General features: G+C 38.5%; 1 protein-coding gene across 1 annotated transcript; it reads right to left on the bottom strand.

Annotated features, from left to right (window-relative positions):
- Nucleotides 1-6,482: 6,482 nt before the first annotated feature.
- Nucleotides 6,483-21,604, bottom strand: dcaf8 (DDB1 and CUL4 associated factor 8). Its single transcript, XM_065277063.2, has 13 exons — nt 21,359-21,604; nt 20,566-20,631; nt 20,400-20,474; nt 16,808-17,457; nt 16,113-16,253; nt 14,627-14,721; nt 13,457-13,567; nt 13,233-13,363; nt 11,992-12,099; nt 11,597-11,727; nt 10,604-10,723; nt 10,405-10,521; nt 6,483-8,569 (listed from the first exon to the last, which is right to left on the bottom strand). Exons 2-13 carry the CDS (start codon nt 20,600-20,602, stop codon nt 8,456-8,458), a joined length of 1,830 nt encoding a protein of 609 aa, XP_065133135.1. The 5' UTR covers nt 20,603-20,631; nt 21,359-21,604; the 3' UTR covers nt 6,483-8,455.
- Nucleotides 21,605-22,225: the final 621 nt, after the last annotated feature.

Below are 22,225 nucleotides of genomic sequence, written 5' to 3' on the forward strand. Positions count from 1 at the left end.
CTAGGCTTTAGGTTAATTAGGAAATATTACTAGTTTTAACAAACATGTTTAACTGAAACATTACTGTGCATTTTGAGGCAAAACAAAGGGCACTGATGTATTTTAAGTTATGTCAGTGCAAGTTGTTTTCAGTTTGGACAGCCCTTACATTTATTTTAGTCTAGGACTACTCTAATCCCTGTCCGGGAAACCGCCCATTGTGTTATACCGTATAAATATAAATTCAAAAAGCACACAGCCACACACCTTTGTTTTGCCAAGTCTGTTTTAACAGAAATAATTGTATGTACTTTAAAATCGCAATAAAATAACGGTTTCAGTTTCCCACGTTTCCATCATTTGAAATGCTCTTTATTTACAGTTTCTAGTTTGTGGTATATACTTTTATAAAAAAAAAACTTCTTTATAGAGGTGATATTGTTTGAAAAACTAAACAGGCCAATGAAATCTAAACCAATTTGTTTTACAAAAACTATTGTGTGTCAGTAGGTGAGACTCTCACCTTTACAAATCCTAATTTTTACTTTTTATTTAAATCTATCTGCATGTTAAAATATCAGCTACACAGAGCACGGGTTCCTGTGGATCCTGTTAAAGCTTAATTTGCTTTAGTTACTGTAGTAACTCTCTGTCATTGACAATATGAATCACCTAAGATCTTGTAATGTACACGAGTGGCAGTGATTGATAATGACAGCATGCGCTTTGCAAATAGGTGTATTACAGTTTTGGCACGCAATTCTGGTTTTGTTACACTTTGGATAACAGGCCTTGCACCTCTTTCGTTTGTTAGGGGTAGGATTTGCATCCGGGGCCATAACAGCTGTCGCCACACTTGCAGAGGCCGACGTCACACTTGCAGAGGCCGACGTCATACTTGCAGAGGCCGATGTCATACTTGCAGACGATGTCATACTTGCAGAGGCCGATGTATAAGGATGTGGAACTGTCTTACGCCTCTCAATTAGGGGAGACACCAGAGCTTTCCCCAGATCTTCCAGAAAGATCCTTGTATTTGTGTTCTTGGATTTGTTCCAGTCTGGGTTCATTTCGGTCCACACCACAAAGGCATTGTACGCAGAGACATCTAACATGTTGAAGAACACCATCAGAGGCCAGCGACCTGTCTTACGCTTACAGGTGTAAGCACCAATGCACTGCAATAAAAACCAACCAGTAAACAACACTGAAACGACAGCATATGACAGAATACACCAGAAAACAAAACATATATCATAGAGTAAAATACCCGGTTAAGTCGGTCTCCTCCTGCTTTGTTACGATTGTAATCCAGCATTATATTGGGCTTTTTGTACATCTTGCCGTTTACAACTGCATTCCTGTGCTGTGTGCTCATGAGAAGCACATTTTTGTTTTTTCGTGGAACGTACGACACGAGAGCGTGCGTCCCTGTGAAGGCAAACCTGGAAGAAAACATAGGTCTGCCTTTGGTGTTCACCACTTCTGGTGGGAGCTCAGGTTTGTTTTGTTTGATCGCACCAACCATAGTAAGCTTTCTCTTGAGCAGCTCCTTGCCAAGGGCATAGGAGGTAAAAAAGCTGTCACATGTGATGTTGTGTCCACGGAGACCCTTAGTCATGTCAAGCACAACTCGCATGCCTTGATTCTTTTCAGGTTGTCCATCAGCAGCTCTGCCGGTGTCCAGCTGCACGTTCCACACGTAGCCGGACTTGGCATCACAAACCACCCATGTTTTTATCCCACATCTGGATGCTTTACGTTGTACGCATTGCCTAAAAGGACAGTGACCTCTGAAAGTGATCGGCTGCTCCAAAACACTGACTTCCAGGCCAGGATTGTACATGCGTGGAAGAAGATCAACCCATCTGTCCCAAACGTCTCTGATCGGAGCAAGTTTGTCTTTTTGGAGTCGGGCACATGTTGTCTCGTGGTCATCAAAGCGAATGATTCCCGAGAGGCTTTTAAAGCGCCCTAATGTCATTATAGTCTGAAAAATTGTCCGGCCCGTTCGGTCGTCCCACAGACTTTCAATGCTCTCGTTTTTTGATCGGTACACGCCAGTCAAAATCGTCACACCTATGAACGCTTGCAGTTCTGTTCTGTCCAACTTAGTCCAGCTATCCTGATACAAACGTTTCCCTTCCATGTTGGTCATATGCATAATAATGTTTTCAATACTATTTGGCATAAACAACTGAAAGCACGACTTTATATTTTTAGCATGACAGCTTGCGTACTTTGTGGGTCCTGGTTTTAACTTGAGTTTATTTTTAACTGAACCTCGGCCTGGCTTTTTAGGATATGGAGATGAAGACCACAACATTTTCCAATCTCTGGACTGTAATATTTGATTATCCTCAGAAGAGTCTTTAGCTGTAGTATTTGATTTTTCCTTAAGTGTTTCTTTGGGTTGATATTCTGGGTCACTTTCATCCTCAGAAGAGTCCTCTGATATTTCCTCAGATTCTGAGTCAGTTTCAGTGTTGTCCTCTACATCCATTGATTTATTTGTATACATATCACGCACTCCTATATTTTCTTCAATGGTGTCAGAGTTTATATTATCACAAACCGATGTTAGTTCGGTAAACTCTTGGCTCATCGTGACGCTACACATCTAAAGGACAAATTTTAAGATTAAAATATTCAAGAACTGTTTAGTACACAGTTGCGAGGAAAGATCCGCACAATATACCGTGTTTAGTCTCCTTATAACGGCAACTATTGCTTAATGTATCATACCGAGAAAACGACATCACCACATTTATATAGTTTCTCACGCTTAATAAACGTCGTCAATGAAAACATCAATGAACGCGTCCTGCAAACGAAGATCTTGGATGTGCAGACCTTACTAAACCCAGACCTTACTAAAACTAAGCTTAAACCACTCGTCTTTTGTTAAAAATATTGTGGTAAGGCACATTAGCAGGAAGTGAACTTATAATACACAACTCTGTGAAGCTGACGTGAATACGCAGCTTCGCAGGCAAAATAAAAGTCGCGTTTCAAAATATAGCGACCCGCACATAAAAATGATTCTCGGCTGGCTAGAGAGGATACAGCTACGGCCAAATGCGTGAGATGTTAGGTGTCACGCAAATACCAATAGAGTTTGTTATTTTCATTTTTTATTTTATTACACGACACAATATAACATATTTAAGCATATTAAACTGTTAAATGAATTTATAATGTTTATTAGTGGAACTAAAGATTGGATTAAACTTGAAACGCACGTGATCGTTGTCATCGGTGAGGCGACCAATCACGTAAAGCTGTTACGTCATCACAACTCCGTGCAGCCGCTCTGGAGAAGCTGCACCGGCTGATCTAGCCATAGATATGTATAAAGGCTAGATGGCTTACCGCTGAGTCCCTAATGGCATCACCTGGCGGCCATCTTACCACAGGGCGCTCGCTCACTCGTAGCATTGAGTTTCATGGTGAAGGTACTTTTAAATGACCATAACTTGCTCAATTTTCTACAGATTTTCAAACGGTTTGTTTTTTTACAAACGTTATTAACGTGGCTATAATACTTGATGCTTTGACATGTTCCATGAATTTTTTATATATTTTTAGTATAGGTATGCAGTGTCATAGTTACATCTTTGACGTTTATAACAAACCAAACCGTTTGAAAATCTGTAAAAAATTAAGCAAGTTATGGTCATTTAAAAGTACCTGCATCATTAAAACTCAATGCTAGGAGTGAGCGAGCGCCCTGTTGTAAGATGGCCGCCAAAATGCAGACATTCCACTCAATTGGCCAGCAGCGCAGGCGAGCCATCTAGCTTTATACATATCTATGGATCTAGCCGGCTACTTTCAAAACGCTCTCGCGGTTCTTAAAAACCATATGACACAGTCACGTGCCTGCAGCGCCAGCTGAAGTCGGACAAAAATACTAATCGGAATGCACTGCTTCAAGTCAGCCACCGATCGGTCTGCGCAGCGCCGCATGAAGTCGAACACACCTGTTGTGTTTAGGATGAAAACAGCGCTCATCACATGAGATTTCAAGACTAGAGGTAAATACGATCAGAAAAAGCATATTCTGATTAAATGTTAAAATGTTCTTACTTACCAAATGTTAATACTGCAGTACCATAAATACAAAATGTACTTAATATGTACTTACTTTTTTTTTTTTTACAAAAGATACCCCCATTAATTATTAATATTTTGACTATGCAATATCTGCAAAGTAAATTGTTAATGATTTTTAATGGGTGCTTTTTGTAGGCCAAAAGTATTTACAAATTAAAGAAATGTCAAGGGTAAATTTGCAATCTTGCAATACCGTTCAAAGTGGATAAGAAATGTATTTCTGTAGTTTAATTGTGACTCTAAAGTCTCATAATCTAATGATAAAACAACAGTAAATCACAAAAAAAAAAGTTTTACAGAGAGGATCACAAATTACTTTGATTTAAAGTAATAACCTCTCTCCGTCTAATGGTGCATTCACACTAGGCACGGAAGAAGCGTTAAGGGGCGTGCACACCAAAGCTTTTACGCCCGCCGCCAGCGTAGGTTTTCAATTGTTTCCAATGGAACTCTGGCATTTTCCAAAAAAGCCAGCAGCTAGCGGTTTTATCCGCGCTGAGTGCCGAGAGTTGAAAAAGATTCAACTTTGGATGAAAAGCTCCACTCGTCAATGTCAGTTCTCACACAGCCGTCCAATCACATAGAAAAGGGGCAGGACATTACCACAGCAATCACATGGCACATCGTACAACGCAGAAGTATCACAGCCATAGATATGTTTAATAAAGGCTAGATGTCTTACAGCAGAGTCTCTAACGTCATCACCTGGCGGCCATCTTACCTCATACAGCTCGCTCACTCGTAGCATTGTGTTTAAGGGTGCATGTACTTTTAAAGGTGCAGTGTGTAAATTTTAGAGGCATCTAGTGGTGAGGTTGAAACATGGCAACCAATGGCTCAGTTCACTGCTCACCCCTCGCTTTTGAAATGCGCAGAGAAGCTACGTTAGCCGCCACCAGACAAACATGTCATGGTCGGAGACAACTTAGTAAAAAAGCTTGTCTGTTAAGGGCTTCTGTAGAAACATGGCGGCACAAAATGGTGACTTCCATGTAAGGGGACCCTCAGTGTATGTAGATAAAAACGTCTCATTTTAAGGTAATAAAAACATAACGGTTCATTATGTAAGGTCTTTATACACCACTGATAATATAGTTTTGTATATTATTTTGCATTTCTGTTAAGGGATTCTTATAAAAATTACACACTGCACCTTTAAATGACCATAACTTGCTCAATTTTCTACTGATTTTCAAACGGTTTGCTTTCTTACAAACGTCATCAACGTAACTATAATTCTAGATGGTTTAATATGTTTCTTGAAAATGATACGCAAGTATGCAGTGTCATAGGTACATCTCTGACGTTTATAACAAAGCAAACCGTTTGAGCAAGTTATGGTCATTTAAAAGTTCATGCTCCATTAAACACAATGCTACAAGTAAGCGAGCGCCCTGTGGTACGATGGCCGCCAAATGCGGACGTTCCACTCAATTGGCCAGCAGCGCGGGCGAGACATCTAGCCTTTATTATACATATCTATGATCACAGCTACCAAAGCGCTCAACTGAAAAAACAGCTGGCCTCCAGGAATGTCCTCCAGGCATTTTCAGCCGCTTTTAAAAGCTTTGGTGTGCACGCCCCTAAGCGTGAGGGACTTACATGTTAAGTCAATGCAAAGATGTGATAGACATCTGGCAGCGCGATATGAACGAATGACGTGTTTTTCACGTGCGCATAAAGAGAGTTATCTCAAAATGTACAACTTTGCACAAATAGCGCAATTTTTTCGCTTAATTCGCATCTGGTGTGAACGCAGTAGGGATGCTAAACAATTAATCGCGATTAATCGTTAGTAGAATAAAAGTTTTTGTTTACATCACATATGTGTGTAAACTGTGTATAATAAATATGTATAAATAAATGTACACACATGCATGTATATGTTTTAGAAATGTTTACATGTGTATATACATTTGTATATTTATGTATAATTTATATTATATATAAATATAAATAATTAATATATAAAAAAATTTTTCTTAAAATTATACATGAATGTGTTCATATTTATATATATACATATTTATTATACACAGTTTACACACATATGTGATGTAAACAAAAACTTTTATTCTGCTAACGATTAATCGCGATTAATTGTTTAGCATCCCATGTAATCTTGGGTTTTTCTGCTGTATATTTGTGGAAAGAATTATTTAATGGAAATAAATTATTTATCAATTTATTTCCTCTCTAAGCACTGGTTGCACAAATGTTGTAGGAGACAACAAATATCTGTTACACCCTTATTACAAACTACTCCAATAGCATTATATATAAATTCTAATATGACAATTTGTATGAAGGTCTAGTAACACAGAAAACACAACTTTCTTTGTGATTTAAATGAAGGCACTTGAAAAAATAAGGCACCTTGTCTGAAACACAGAACATATTTTTTTTACTGCACAAATCGTACATGTTTTCAACTGAACTGAATAAACACAATATTAGGCAGCGGTGAGAAATAATATCTCAAAATTTCATAGGACAGACTGTAAGATGACAAGCGAGACTGAAAAAAGAAAAAAATTGAACATTAATGCTTGCAGGGAGAATTAGGGTTGGAAAAAAACAAAGAAAGAAAAGTGTATAAATAATAAAAAACACGGCATGTGTGTGTATACATCATACACATGCACAGTATTAGTAGTATGCACATACATGCTATGTTTTCCATTCATTTCAAAGTATTTGTCTTATACAATATAAACCTCTGTATCAACACCAATTGAATTTAAACACCCCTTAAAAGAGTTATGGTTCGAGATGATTTTTACAGGTTTTTAATATTTATATATCTATATATATATATATATATAGATCTCTATATGTTTGTATATACATATAGTCATAATAATCATAAGTTATTCTTCTCATACAAAAAGAGAAAAGTTGAGAATTTATTCCCCTCACAAAAGAAGAAGGAAAGATGGGGATTGAATTGAAGCTTCTTACCCCTCATTGTATACCTTACAAGTGCAATCCCCCCTGCCATTCACCCATATTTTCAAATGAATTGTTTTTTCCTATATGCAAGTCGCATCGATCTATCCTCGTTTTATCTTAACCAACTCCAAAATTTCAATACTGACAAGAACAGCCACCATTTTTATATATATATAAAAAAACAGGTTGCAGGGGTTTAAACCTTCTTTAGACAAACGCAGAACATCCTGCTACATTTGACCCTTACCAGATAGTCAGGCAAAGATCTGGAGCATGTGCATTCAAACAAAAGACAGAGGAAGAAACGTGGATTCCACAAATCATAATAGTCTTTTCATTCAATATCTAAGGGACAGGGCTTAGAAGATGACAGTCCATGGAGAAGTACATTTTAGACGGAACGCCATTAGGAATTTCTTCAGGAACTCCGTCGAGTATCTCCACCCAAGTGCAAATCCAAAACCAAAAAAGCTGGTGTCAAATCTTTGTATTCGCTTTGAAGTCCGTAACTAGTTTGGGGAAAAAACTAATTTGCAAAATAAACACGTTTTATCCATTAAGTACTGCATGCCCCCTAAGCGCACGCTCGTCTTAGAGATTCAAAACTCAAAGCAGATCCCTGATTAAAGTGCACTCAGTAGCATGGGAGAGAGAGGAACTGAGCTCTGAAACCAGACGAAGCCGGTCTGGCTCATCTTCTGTGTCTTCAGTCAGAGCTAATAGCATGATTGACCTCAAGAAGATTTGCTGTGTCCGGCTTCGGCAAATGCACACGCACAGGAGAAGAGAACAAAGACAAGACGGTGGTGGGCGACCGATGATGGTCTATCAATGCAATGCAAAGACAAGTAAATTGCAGTCCAAAAATAACAACTCACTCCAAAAACAGATGAGCCCAGTCAAGGATGGTGCTGGTTGGTTGAATAAGTATCACGCATCAACCGCTCAGTAATCTGTAGGAGGTCAACTCTAACCACGTATCAATGTGAAAGAAAAACTTTCTATTATAGCAGAGATGAGGAAAAAAATTGTTTATCATGTCTGCCTCAACTGCTGCAGCAAAACGCTGCCCACAAGAGTGACAGATTCATTATTTTGTACTTTGTTAAAAGTGGGAGTGAAAAGTTTGCGAGTGGTTGTGTGTGGGTGCATATCAAAAATATGAATCTTAGTATTGTTTCTTCCCTCAGTGATGTTATTTGTGTGAGTGTGGAGCCAGATTTAGCAGAACGTGTTTACCTCTCCCTCACGCTGCGTGTATGTGTGTGCATAAAGCCGTGTGTGTGTTTGCTGCTGGCCTTTCAAGTGTCTAATGTGTACCAGTGTGTTACTATGTATGTGCTTAAATATATGGCAAAAAGCATGTTTGTTTGTTTGTGTATGTGTGTGTCTGTTGTGTATGTGTGGCTCAGGAGGACATGCACTGCACATGGTCTGGCCCTCCATCTTCTTCATCTGAGGAATCTGGCGAGCTCCAAGATTCGTCTGTGTCGCCTTCTCCTCCTCCTTCTCCTCGTCGGGTCTGTGAAGGACAAAAGAAATGAGGAAATCGTTTTAAATGTACTTTATTACAGGTTTTCATTGAAGTTTGAAAACTTGAAAAGGTTAAGATCTAAGCTCAGGTAAGTCGATATATAAATCAATACTACAAGTCAAATTCCCTGACTTTCACTGACTAAAAGATTGAATTTCCATGACTTATGTCCTGGATTCAGTGAGCCTGGATAATGTAGTGTACACAGTGAGTTTATAAAAGATAGCATAAATGCATGAAATTAATATAAACAATAAGCAGCTGTGTAAATTGAAGGAGGCCTGGATCCGCAAATGGTATTACACCACAAGTTAACAAGTGGATTACATTTAGATAAATGGAAAATAAAATTTAAAGGGACACTCCACTTTTTTGAAAATATGCTCATTTTCCAGCTCCCCTAGAGTTAAACATTTGACTTTTACCGTCTTAATCCATTCAGCTGATCTCCGGTCTGGCGGTTCCACTTTTAGCATAGCCTAGCATAATTCATTGAATCTGATTAGACCATTAGCATCACGCTAAAAAAATAACCAAAGAGTTTCGATATTTTCCTCTTTCAAATATGACTCTTCTGTAGTTTCATCATGTGCTAAGACCGACAGAAAATTAAAAGTTGTGATTTTCTAGGCAGATATGGCTAGGATCTATACTCTCAAACTGCCGTAATAATTAGGGCTGCAACAACGAATCGATCAAATCGATAAAAATAGATTACTGATAGCGTTGCAACAAATTTCATAATCGATTCGTTGTGTTGCACGACACAGAGATTTTTGAATATTAAAAAATATTTGAGTTTAATGTGGAGCGAAGTGAACCCATTCTGTTAACAAACTAAAAGATGCAAAATAGACTTTAGAATGACGGACATAGAATGCATTGCATGTTGCTTGCTTGTTTTGTTTAAAAGCATGATCAATGCCAGTCTACATGTCTTAATAACAAGGAACTATCTCTCTCTCTCTTTATCTCTCTGAGAGCTGGACAGCTGTCACACAAGTTTGCAATTCAGATCAAGATGCATTTACTAAACAAGAAAATGGCAAAATAAATCTTGTCTTGTTTTCTGAAAAAAAAAAAGTGATTGTTTGCTTAAAACAAGCAAAATTATCTGCCAATGGGGTAATAAAAATAATCTTGTTTCTGTTTGAGAATATATCTCATTAAGATTTGGCAAATGTAAAGCATAGATGTGTATGTTATTTGTATTAGTCGTTTTTTATTTTATTTTATTATTATTACTTTAAAAGCTCAGGGATGTTCAAGGAACATCATGTTTGTGCACTTTCTGAAGTTTTCAGTTCAGTTTTTGAATAAAGAGTTGGAAATTAATGCTTTTTATTATCGGATTAATCAATTAATCGAAAAATAATCTACAGATTAATCAATTATTAAAATAATCGTTAGTTGCAGCCCTAGTTATAATCAAGGACTTTATTACACAATGTTACTACAGAAGAGTCAAGTTTTAAATAGGAAAAATATCGAAATGCTAATGGTCTAATCAGATTCAATGGATTGTGCTAAGCTATGCTAAAAGTGGTAGGGACAGCATGGAGATTGGCTGAATAGATTCCAAAACGCTAAGAATCAAATGTTTAACTAAAGGGGAGCTGAAAAATGAGCATATTATCAAAAAAAGTGGAGAGTCCCTTTAAAGCAACAAACAAAATCCCTGATATTCCAAGACTTGGGACAAAAAATATAAAATTCCCTGACTTTCAATGTCTGAAAAATAAAATTCCATGATATTCCAGAAATTCCTTGATCCGTGGGAACCCTGTCTATTGTGCGATGTCACGTAAATGGCTATTACTTACTCGCTGAGGTCTTCGGTTTCTCATGTGTCTCATCAGGAACCAGAGCAGCTGTGTGTCATACTGGTCGCCGTGACGAACGCTGTCTTCATCACGCTCTCGTTTGTTCTTCTTCATTGCCTGAACGAAAAGTATACAACCATTACATTTCATGTGCTATGTCAACTACAAGCGTGACGTACATCTGTTGTGGGATACGCACATCTTTAAGTCCCTTCAGTGTGGTGGGATTCTCAGCGGTGGGGGCCCAAAGTTTCACATCATGATCTAGACCACTTGTGGCCAAACCTGGGAGATGTGGATGTGGCTCCAGACAGTTCACCTGAATAGAGAAGTATGTCAATTTAATTGGGCAAGTAATTATAGGATAGTGTTCCTGTAGTTGAAATGTTAATGGGCATTTCACACGATACGCAGCAAGAGGCGAAACTGCCATGCGGCTTAAGCTTTTCTTGTGTAGTGGAAGCGTTTTGTGCAACATTTAGTGCAAATATGTTTAACTTCAACGGCGCCTGTCGTGAAGAGCCATGTCCACGAAAAGAGCAGGATTTTGGGTGCACGGCCACGTTTTGCCGCTTTCTGCACGTCTCCTATTAAAAGTGAACTAGTCACTCGCGGTTGCCAAGTACCATGCAAAATGCCCATAACTCTGTAAAGCACCAGGAGTCGTTTTAAATAAAAGTGTACGCCAAATACATTCAAATGTTAATCTTATGTAAATCATCTCAGATTTCTGCATAAACAACATGGATAGCTTATGACATGCTTTATAAATCTAAGGCACTTTGAGTTTAGTTTATTTTGGTGTGGTTGACCGGACATGGATTAGATTAAGCCATGACTAGGCCTTCGTTATATTGAGACATTTAAAGGCGGGTTGCATGATCTCTGAAAGCCAATGTTGATAATTGAAATCACCTAAACAAACACGCCTCTACCCCAATATAATCTGGACCTTCTGTTGATAGACCCACCCCACACATACGCAACCCAGGCAACGATGTTGGTTAGTAGACACGCACCTTACTGCTGATTGGCTACAAGTTTGTTTTGGTACTCACCCCAAAAGTGTTTTTCAAAAATCTTTTTTTTTTTCTTTAAAAAATCATTACACAACTGAAATGATGTGATCCTAAACTAGCTGATACAGACACAATCTCGTGGCAGAAGTAATTGAGATGTAACAGTGTCTTACCACTCCACCCCTGTCTCCCTCCATAAATTGCACCACACGAGCAGAGTTCTTGTCCCATAGGTAGATGTGTCCACAGTCACTGCCACTGACAACAAACTCACTACAGGGTCCGTAGAAGTTCACTCCCTTCACTGATTCAGCATTAGACATTAACAGAGCGAAAGAAGAAATAGTTAAAAGATGCATTAAATAATACAACCCGTTTGGTTACACATGTTCCTTATGCTCACATGGTACTGGCAACACCAAGGTCATAGGTGTGCCCATAAAACGCACATATGCCAGATGCAAAAATGTAATGTCACCGATCCTTATTGGCTGGTCTTGATATTTTATATTGATATTTCATGAGAGCTTACAGTTTTGTTTTCCCTGTAGGTTTGAGATGCATGTACCTGTGGCGTTATTGCGGTGACCCTTGTATCTTCTGCGATAGTCTGCCCCATCACTGTGGCTGGAGTCAAACAGGTAAATGTCCTCATCGTTGTAACTTGCCAGCAGCTCTAAAAAACAATTAAACCATGACACGCATCAAATTTTATTATAATTTTTTTTATTCAAGCAAAATCTATGCAAACCAAATAAAAGCCACGATCTGAGAGGCTACATGCGTTTAAGGCCGTGTGTACACGACAACAATGTAGCAAAAACAGAAAAGTTTCTCCTTTGAGAAAACACACATTTGACAGCCCTGTCAAAAACATCCGGATTTACACGAATGCACAAAATCCACTAAAAGTATGTATTACATGTGCCAAGCCAGTAGATAGGGAAAGTTACTTGATAAAAAAACACTTCACGTCTGCACACATGGGCATTCTTTACAGAATGATGGCGAAAGCATCAAGCTGCTTGGTTTAGAGTAGACGGACGATGCGGTAGGTTTATTATTACAAGCGAGTGTGGACACAAAGTGATAAAACTTTGTAAACTTTTTTGGAGAAGCGATAATAAATTCAGTAACACGGTCCTGTAGACCATTGTTGTTTTGCATGCTTACAGACTAGGGCTGGACGATATGGCCAAAATGTCTATTGATCTACTTGACCATTTCACCCGGTAACGGTATGATTGCAAAAAAAGCCTTGGGATAAACTGCAAAGAATGCGGAAGCGGTGACTTGATACAAACTTATCCCAACCAGATTTATTGACCGCATGGTGAGAGTGATACGATTCGACGTGAAGTACAGATGAACTATTTAAATCCGATCAGGCATTTTCCTCGCCGTCCCGGAGGGCGCGGCTTATTGTTGCTTAGCTACGAAAGACACCAAGAGAGCATGCTTTGGAAAAAAGAAGCGCCTTGACATGCGTTAAACACGCGGTTTTAGACGTGACATGTACACACTGTAAATTATAATGCAATATCGGAAATGTGTTTAGAAACCTTATAACCGTTATTGAAAAAATAAACCTTGAAATATATTGATATCGATTATTGTTCTGATGGCACCTGTTCACAGATTCAAGTTTAAATGGAAACAACAAAACGGTGCCTCACAAACGTGCACTTTGAAACCCATTTTCAAAGTTTCCGGTTTCAAGAATATGGTTGTCGTGTAAACAGACAGCCAAATCACAATAAAACTTTTGATTGAAAAAGTTGTGTAAACACCCCCAAAGAGTGTGCTTACCTGTGCCGTCATGGCTGTACACTAAACATGTGATATTTGTTTTGGATTCGCTGGACACCAAGGATGAGGGACAAAATTTCTTCAGGACCCCGTTATTGTCACTTTCATTGATCTTTCTCTGGTCATAGATCCTGGCACATATAAAAACAATAACAGAGAGAAAGAGTGAGCGCTACAGGGTGATGACTAAACTGTAGAAACGTCCGTGAAGGTGTTTGCCTCACCTGACATACTGGTCTCTGCCGCCGACCGCAAAGTGATGCGTGTTAGCAGGATTCACGTAAATGGTGTACAGCCCCACTTTCTTTTCACCGTCCTTCACCACTACCAGTTTGCTACAAGTTAACAAAGTTAAGAGACACATCAGTTCAGCACCACTATGTACAGAAAAGCAAATACCATTCTCTAACAATATGCATAGTATATGTACACCTATAATAATTCAATAAACTAATTTATTTCTTCCTTTTTCTATGATGTCAGTAACGTTTTTGGGATTCTAGTTTCATCCATGTTATTTTTGGCTTTGCTGCCATTATTACAGTTCAGCAAAGAGAAAGGATTGTGAGGAATATAAAACGCATTCATGAGAAGATGTGAAATAACAATTTTTTTGATTAGCAAACGCTTTTATCCAAAAGGATTCAATGTTTTGCCTTAGGAGCTAACAATAAGCACTTTTTTTTAAAGTAGGTAAAAAAGTTGTATTTTTAAATAACAAGAATAATAAAAATGTGCACATTTTAGACACATCCACTGTCTAGATTTTTAGCAGCATCTAGTGGTGAGATTGTGAATAACAACTAACGGCTCAGTAAACAGCTCTCCTCTCCATTTTGAAACGCATAGAGAAGCTACATTAGCCGCCACAGGACAAACATGTCATGGTCTGAGACAACATAGGGACAAAATGCGCTCCACAGAGGAGTTTATCCAACTTCCATGTAAGGGTGTATGCAGATAAAAATGGCTCATTCTAAGGTAATAAAAACAATACAGTTCATTATGTAAAGTCTTTATACACCATTAATAATATAGTTATTTACATTATATTGCATTTCTGATTCTTCTAAAAGTTACACAATGCACCTTTAGAAAAACATAAATGACAGAAAAATGACTTGCTAGCTAGGTTTTCACACATTTTTATGATTGGTCAGTGAACGAGCTTGTTGAAGTGAATCACCACCGTTGCTCACACTTGATAAAAATAGCTGAACTAGAAGCCCCGCTGTTGGTTAAACAATTTAATACCATCAGAGCTGTGACAGATGCTCCCACTGACTCATCTGGTTGCTGACACAACTCTCTGTAGGTTATCTAATGCCTGCCACTGTTAACAAGTGTTTCTCTTTTAAATATCAGGGCTGTTTGTGATCTGGCTTTCCACTCACTTGGCAGGTCTGTCCAAACGCAGGTCAATGCCGAACACCACAGCGTCTTCACCAGCGGAGAGAAAAGAGCAGGGGGAGTCTGGGTCCAGTGCCAGCTGAAAGAGCAACAAACATCTTACATCATTTAAAACGCTTTCACTGTCATCTCTCATAATAAACATGATAAAAGTTGTTACTTATTGTAATAACTATGATAAACTCGATAGGGTGATTCTCGCGAAATTAGACTTATGAGGTGTCATAAAAAACATTTTGATAAAAATGTAAATGCTATCAAAATAAGAAGCATACAGTTACAAACATCTCTTCATGTACTATTTTGCACACGATTTCAAACCAATTTTTTCCCCTCACATTTAAGAGTAAAATTTTCATTACCGCAATGTGTCCATGACTGGATTTGGGTTCTTTGACAAGTAAATATTTATAATTAAAAAATCTAAAAAATAAAACGCTTCAGTGTATGTTATACTATAAACATTTACATTAAAGAAACATGTGGTATTTGGTGATCACTGGTAAATGTAGAGACAATAATAAGGAATATAAATGCGTCCAAGACCAATTTTCTCATCCTCCGCAACAATTTTCAATCATTGTTTAAGCCCTCAAGGAACTAACATTTCCAAAAAAAAAAATTTGGAAGGGACATAATTGACTGACACTCAAGATGGCTACCAGGTAAGCAGTTCTTATTTTTCTCTCCAGATAAAAGTGGAAACTTTTTGGTTCTCATTACCGAAACATGAGTTTGTAAATGCATATATTTCAGGTACCGGTAATATCATGTTGCGGTAATAATAATAATTTTGATAATGAATCTAAAAAAAAAACCAAATAATTCTAGAGGAAATATTTTTTAAATCCTCTAAAAAAAATGGTTTTAGTAAGTTCAGACCTTAAACTTATATGTGCAAAAAAATTGGCTTCAATGGCTTTTTAAAAAATCTGATGCTGCACACCTTCTAAATCTGGATTTCATGAGAATTACCCTATATGGAGTGACTGTGCATGTAAAAATGCTGTAAGAATATAAATGTTATATTACTGAATGTAAGGGTGTAAGTAAGGAATAACTGACGACGGGCTGTTGAATTATAAGAAAATAATGCACACCCAAGGTGGTTATGTTACACCGCGGGTGTGCATTATTTTCTATAATTTCAAAGGACCAAACATTCCGCTTATACCACGGTTACCAAAAAAAATGCTCTGGTGCCTATTTTTAAGACATTTTGAAGGTTAGGTGGGCGGTTATTGAAAAATAATCAACACCCATGGAACATTTCTCAACCAATCAGAATAAAGCATTCAACAGACGCGTGGTATAAATGTGTTTTATAAGGTTGCCTTCTCACATAAACTCTCTCTCACACACACAAAAAAAACAGACTGTTGTATAGAAAGTATTGAAAATGAAAGCTCATGTGAGGTTTAACAGCTTTGACTTTTAAGGTTTACCTGTTAACTGTGCAGTTATTTATACCTTATGGGCTGCACCTTTGTGCTGGGCGACTCTTTTGGTGTTTTTGCAGCGCTGTGTGGCAGAAAGCTCAGCCACTCTGATCTGTCCGTCTCTGGCACACATGGCCAGCGTGGAGTCACCGCTGTGTGGAAGAAACTTTGCCTGGGGAAAAATGCAGAGGGAAGAAGATGCATTGGATGAATGTAAAGATCCTTTTTTTTTTCAATGGATCCACTTTCTGTCCAACCACAAATATACACCGATAAGGAGCTGTCTCAACTGAAAATAACTTACACTGCCATTGACATCACACTGACATATCATAGGAAATAGCGATTGAGCAAGTTTACATCAAATGTACCCTCAAAATCAGAGTGCATTGTGGGTAAAAAGTAACGATGTAGGGAATGAAGCTGTTCATTATATACTGCACTATATAGGAGATAGGAAGCGGTTTTGGACATGGCATGTGTCTTAAGAACTAGTCTGACCAACTAAAAAATTAGTTAGGGCTAATCAGTCTTGCTTTTCAGATTGAAACGAGATCAGCTAGTTTAAAGAGTTTATGCAACCGGACACAGGCCTTATAGCACTAAATTTCATTTAATACAAATATAATACATTTGTTTTATTTTGGTGTGGAATATGACTCAGACATTCAAAAGATTAACCCAGTAATAACCACAAATAAAATCTCATCTGTAGCGTTAACTTACCTGAAAAACGTTGCTCTTATGGCCGCTGTCAAACTCCAGCTCAGCCGTTCTGCGAGCCCAGTCCCAGATCACCACGCGAAGGTCGTCGCTGCCAGAGGCCAGGCGAGTGCCAGAGGGGTTAAAGTGGAGGGTGTTCACGCATCCCGAGTGTCTCTCCAGACGGCCCTGCAGTTCCAGCCTCTGCACCAGACCCCGTGCCCCACACACCCTCCTCACAAACTGCTGAGAATTGCGTCCGATCTCTCGGGCACGCAGCGAGGGAACGGCGCGCCATGAAGGCCGACTCAGGTCGCACAGGTCCGCTCCCAACCACGCCTCCATGGCTTGCTCATCTTCTTCCTCGACGTCCTCCTCCTCTTCTTCCTCTTCCTCATCATCATCATCGTCCTCATCGGAACTAGATGAGTGCCGCGTGGCTCCCCCGCTGGGCCGGTTTCTCTTCCTGGCAGATCTTTTACCTTCATCTTTTCTTTTCTCTCTCTGCCCTCCTCCTTCACTCTCTCGCTCACCGTCCTCTGTCAGGGAGTAAAGTCCACTGCCGTCCATGCTGTCCGTGTCCTCTTCTTCTCCCGTTCCCTGCTTCTGCTCGGAATCGGCCACTGGGCGCTCTTCACCCCCCTCACCGACCTCTGGGGCTGAACTCAGATTTTCTGTCGAGAGAGAGCACTGCTGATTTATATGGGGTCAAAATGACTCGATTATCCACATAATACAAACATTAAAAAGTATATATACACATATTGTTTGCAGCATGTAAAGTGTTTTTGTAGCTCGACTGGTTGGGTTAGCAGAGCAAAAGGTCATGGGTCCATTCCAGGGAATACAAATACTGATAAAATGTTTACTTTGTAATGCACCATAAGTCGCTTTGGATGAGCGTCTGCAAATAAGTAGAAAAATTAGGGTTTGGGGGCACCGATGTATCGGCCTATAATCGGTATCGGTAGATAAAGCAAATTTTTCCCACTATCAGACATTGGCTTATTGTTTAAAAACAGCCAATGATCAGGGCAGATTATGTCCTGGTAATCAAAAAGAGGTGGAAAATGCATCAGAAATCATGCGGTGTAATTATTTTCAATTGTGGCAGTGACAATATTGCAATTTGTATGCTCTGTACTTCCAGAAGTTCACAGCATCATAATTGGAAACAAGGAGTAAAAAGCAAAACTATCGGTATCTTTCAGTATAACAGACGTCGTTCCAAGTAATCAAACAACAATATTGGGCACAGAGATTTTGTATCGGTGCATAACTAGTAATAATTTAAGGTCAGAGGCTTATTATTGAGAAATAAACCCTGAGAAGGTGACTGTGGGACGGCACTGTGTGAAGCAGAGCCCAAAATAAAAAGTTGATTTGAGTATCACACTATCACTGCAACCAAAGTGTTTAGCCGAAAAAAGCTGGAAAGTGCCTACGGTCGGCGTCCATCTGATGTTTTCAGCCACGTTTAAAAATTTTGGTGTGCCCCCTTAATCAAGAAAAAAACAGACAAACGCACTATATTTAACACTTCCCCGCCAATGGCGAGTTTTTCCGCCAATCCGTATTTCCGCTATTATAGATGGATTTCAGTCACGTGACCTTTTACATCATGCTGCCATCTTTAGGACCTACCGAGTACCAGTAGGTTATTGACAAGCATTGGCTACCTTGCTACGATTTACGGATTTCTTATCTTTTACTGTCTATGATTCTTACGGATACAGTAAAGGGCTACGAAAGACAACATGTCGCATCTCGACTGTCATGAAAATAAACGCTACTTTAAAAAATATATCTTGGTTAGGGTGTGATGGCTTCTCGATCCCTGATGCGTTCTTCCAGCCGCTGTCCGCTGCTACCGAACTACCGCTATTTTACAACATAAGAGGGCGCGACACAACATGAAACTTTGCTCGAAGTATCACCTGGATCTCTACACATGAACGCGAGCATTGAGAACATTGTTTGTGTACACAGAGTTTACTAAAAAGAAAGGTTTTGTACAACTGACTTTGGCTGTAATGATGTCCTCTTGTCATCTCTGCCAGACGTAAATAATCGATTTCCGAAGGGGAATGAATGAATCTCATATGAGGCTCCTTTTTCAACTAGAAGGTCAATATTGTTTTTCACTTACGACAAAACAACGAATTATCCGTGCATTTTTATGGAAATATGCTTTAGGAAATATCAATCTTTACAATCCTCCCTCCTTACGTCGCAATTGGAGATCGATACATCTTGACTGGGAAGAAGGCGGCGAGTGGACACCAAATCATCCAAAGTCAGTTGTTCAAAACCTTCTTTTTAGTTAACTCTTTGTTCACAAACAATGTTCTCAATGCTCGAGTTCACGTGTAGAGACATAGGCGATACTTCGAGCAAATTATCATGTTGTGTTGAGCCTTCTTAGTGTTGTTAAAATAGCGATTTTGATGCTCACAGCATATTGAAGGCATAGCTTCTAGTTCTTTTGCGACCACTTCAAGTCCTTAAAATGGCGGAAGACAAGTGAGTGACGTCAGCTGATATCCATGTATACACCTATGGGGCTGTTTCCCAAATTATAAAACCAGGAAGTATCACGTTAGGGGGAACAGTTCAAACTCTGTGTATGTTTTGATGATTGCTCGGAATCTGATCTCTATCAAGTGTCACAAACGCAATTATTTCAGCCTCAAAATTTGGTATTCATGGAACCTACCTATATTTGAGAGGTGATAAAAAGAGAACAAATAAAATGTTGGCGCTAGCTTCATACACTAGTCAATATTTGAAGTGGATCATAAAAGTTCATCAAAGTTGTCCTAGGACAAGAACGGGTATTGTTCAAAATTTTGAGAAAGACATTTATGAAAGTTTTGATCCACTTCAAATGTTGGCTAGTGTAGTTTTTTTTTAATGCGCTATCACCAACATTACGCACAAACTGGAGTTTGGAAAATGGGATCACGAAAAACAGCACCTTTAATGGATTCTGCCAACAAAATAGTATTTTTTGAATGACCTGACGGTGGGATTACACGGATGTGAAGCAAAAATATTTGTTGAACATGCTGAGAGCATCCGGTTAATTTCATGATATAATTTTTGATGGCGTTTAGTAGCTTTGCATCAGAGTTCTTCATATGTGTGTGTGTGTGTGTGTGTGTGTGTGTGTGTGTGTGTGTGTGTGTGTGTGTGTGTGTGTGTGTGGCTATATATATAGTATATATAGACGGTTTCATCTGATGCACGTGATACACGTCTGGATCCGAACCTTACTTCCGGTTTCGTTTTGACTAGTTGCTAAACTGATCTCTTGAACAAATGCCTCGTCGAAAATAACACATGTTTTGGTTTCCTAGGTAATCTATGTGTTGTTTTTTTTGCTTGTTATATAAATAAACTACGTTTAAAGTACTTTGTTGTTATGTATTATTTGCGGAGTTTACCTGAAGTTACGTGCGGACCGCGACAGCCGCTTGTTTATGTTATTATTGCTGAAACCGTCTATATAGTATATACATACACACACAATAAAAATCTGTTATTGTTACAATCATTTCAACAATTCACTCCACTGTCTTAAGTTAAAGGATTATGTGTGCATGGCATGCGGTACCTGACTCAGGACCGGACTGGGCCTCCCTCGCTGCAGATGCATCCGCTTCTCCAGGTTCTGTGTCATCAGTACCACCTGGTTAAAAAAAGAACTAGTCTTTAAATATGATTTCCAATAGAATTAAAAGATGACAAATAGGTGGTGTTCAAGATAAACATGCTCTTACCATTTGGGACACTGGCTTTACCATCTGTTTCACTCATTCTGACCACCTCTTCTGACAGAAGAGACCCTTAAATGACAAAATAATACAGAAGGATTAACCATACATTACATTATAGTAATATTGCCACCAACAAAACAGTCTAAGAAAATTGACCATTTCATTCGAAACAATACATTACATCTTGATTTTGCATTAATACAAACAGTAAAATGCTTTCAAAGAAATGTATTACAGATCACAGATGGAAATGGATGCTGTTAAACTGCACACAAATTAAAATGTCACATTATTAACGTATTGAATGTGCTGACCTTCCAGTCATAGAAATGACTAAAGCTGATAAAACAAGTTTATTTAACGAATAACTGACCATGTAAATACGTAATAACCAAGACTTTACCCTGAGCCGTCCTGCACACAAGATAGCAGCTTGGCACAGCTCGTGCATTACTGGCCGTGCAACATAACAACTTGGCGATGCGCACTAAACTGCCTGCCTTCGACTAGCTAGTGCGCTAATTAATCTTAGCATTGATTTTGTGACATTACCCTGGTCAAAACACAAACGCTGCTGGCTAGTTTTGCAGTCGCACGACTCTTATTTTGCAGGCAAGCAATGTCTATATTGTAAACAAAGAGAAAATAAATGCAGACGATTGAAAGTACAGCAAATATCGCGCGGTATGTCGTGCGCGACAAACACAAGGGGTCAGTGGATGTGTTATGAGTCCAGGCTGAAGCTGACAACATGTAAACACACTGATCGATTGTAGAAAATGGAGAGCAGTGTTACCTCTGCTACAGGCCTCAAGTCTCAGCACTTGTTAATCTCTGCGCAGCTTTTCCTTTGGGGCTCAAGCGCAAACAAACGCACTGCACATTGGAGACATGTGTCCTCGGATCTCTTACTGACCATCCAAAAAACACCGCTGTTGAAGCTCACGACTATGGTCGTGCTGCACTGTTTATGTTTTGACGGTCCTGCTTCGTAGGCGCTTTTGTTTTTTCTGCTTCTTTTTTTATTTTTCTGTTTCCGGTGAGACGCGAGCTCGCCGGAAGTGCATGTGAATCTGCCAATCTGCACTGCAACACAAAATATAGGACAGGTTTCAGCAATGATGTTTTATAACAAGAAATACAACGAGGCATAAAACTTTATACTGCCATTGATTATATATTTATCATCAGTATATTTATGACAATAATATCAACGCACAGTATCGCTGATGGAACGCGGTATGGTCAATTATTATGATTATTATTATTATTATTATTATTATTATTAATATACAATCATAATAATAATCTGTATTAACTTTTATGTAATTAGCAAAAAATACTATAGTTAAAAATATATAACAAATAAAAACATAATAAAATACAAATTTCATGGCAATAATAATAATGAAGATATTAATAATAATCTGTATTAAATACATAAAAAACGAATAATAACAATATAAAAATAGCAATTACATTACAAGGTAAGAATAATGATAATGATAATAATAATAACCTGTATTAACTATTATGTGATTAGCATTAAATAATATAGTTACAAATAAATAGATAAAAAACAAATAATAACAATATAAAAATAGCAATTACAGTACATGGCAATAATAATGATAATGATCTGTATTATTAACTATTATGTGAT

Source organism: Paramisgurnus dabryanus, chromosome 6 (assembly GCF_030506205.2).
Source record: "Paramisgurnus dabryanus chromosome 6, PD_genome_1.1, whole genome shotgun sequence".
In the NCBI taxonomy this organism is placed as follows: domain Eukaryota; kingdom Metazoa; phylum Chordata; class Actinopteri; order Cypriniformes; family Cobitidae; genus Paramisgurnus; species Paramisgurnus dabryanus.

Excerpts from the sequence above, each read along its gene's own strand:
- dcaf8 (XM_065277063.2), bottom strand. The coding sequence starts at position 20,602 with ATGAGTGAAACAGATGGTAAAGCCAGTGTCCCAAATG. Across the intron at positions 12,100-13,232 it reads GTACAGCCATGACGGCACAG|AGCTGCTGGCAAGTTACAAC; the intron begins GTAAGCACACTC and ends ATTGTTTTTTAG. Across the intron at positions 10,522-10,603 it reads CACTGAAGGGACTTAAAGAT|GCAATGAAGAAGAACAAACG; the intron begins GTGCGTATCCCA and ends CTTTTCGTTCAG.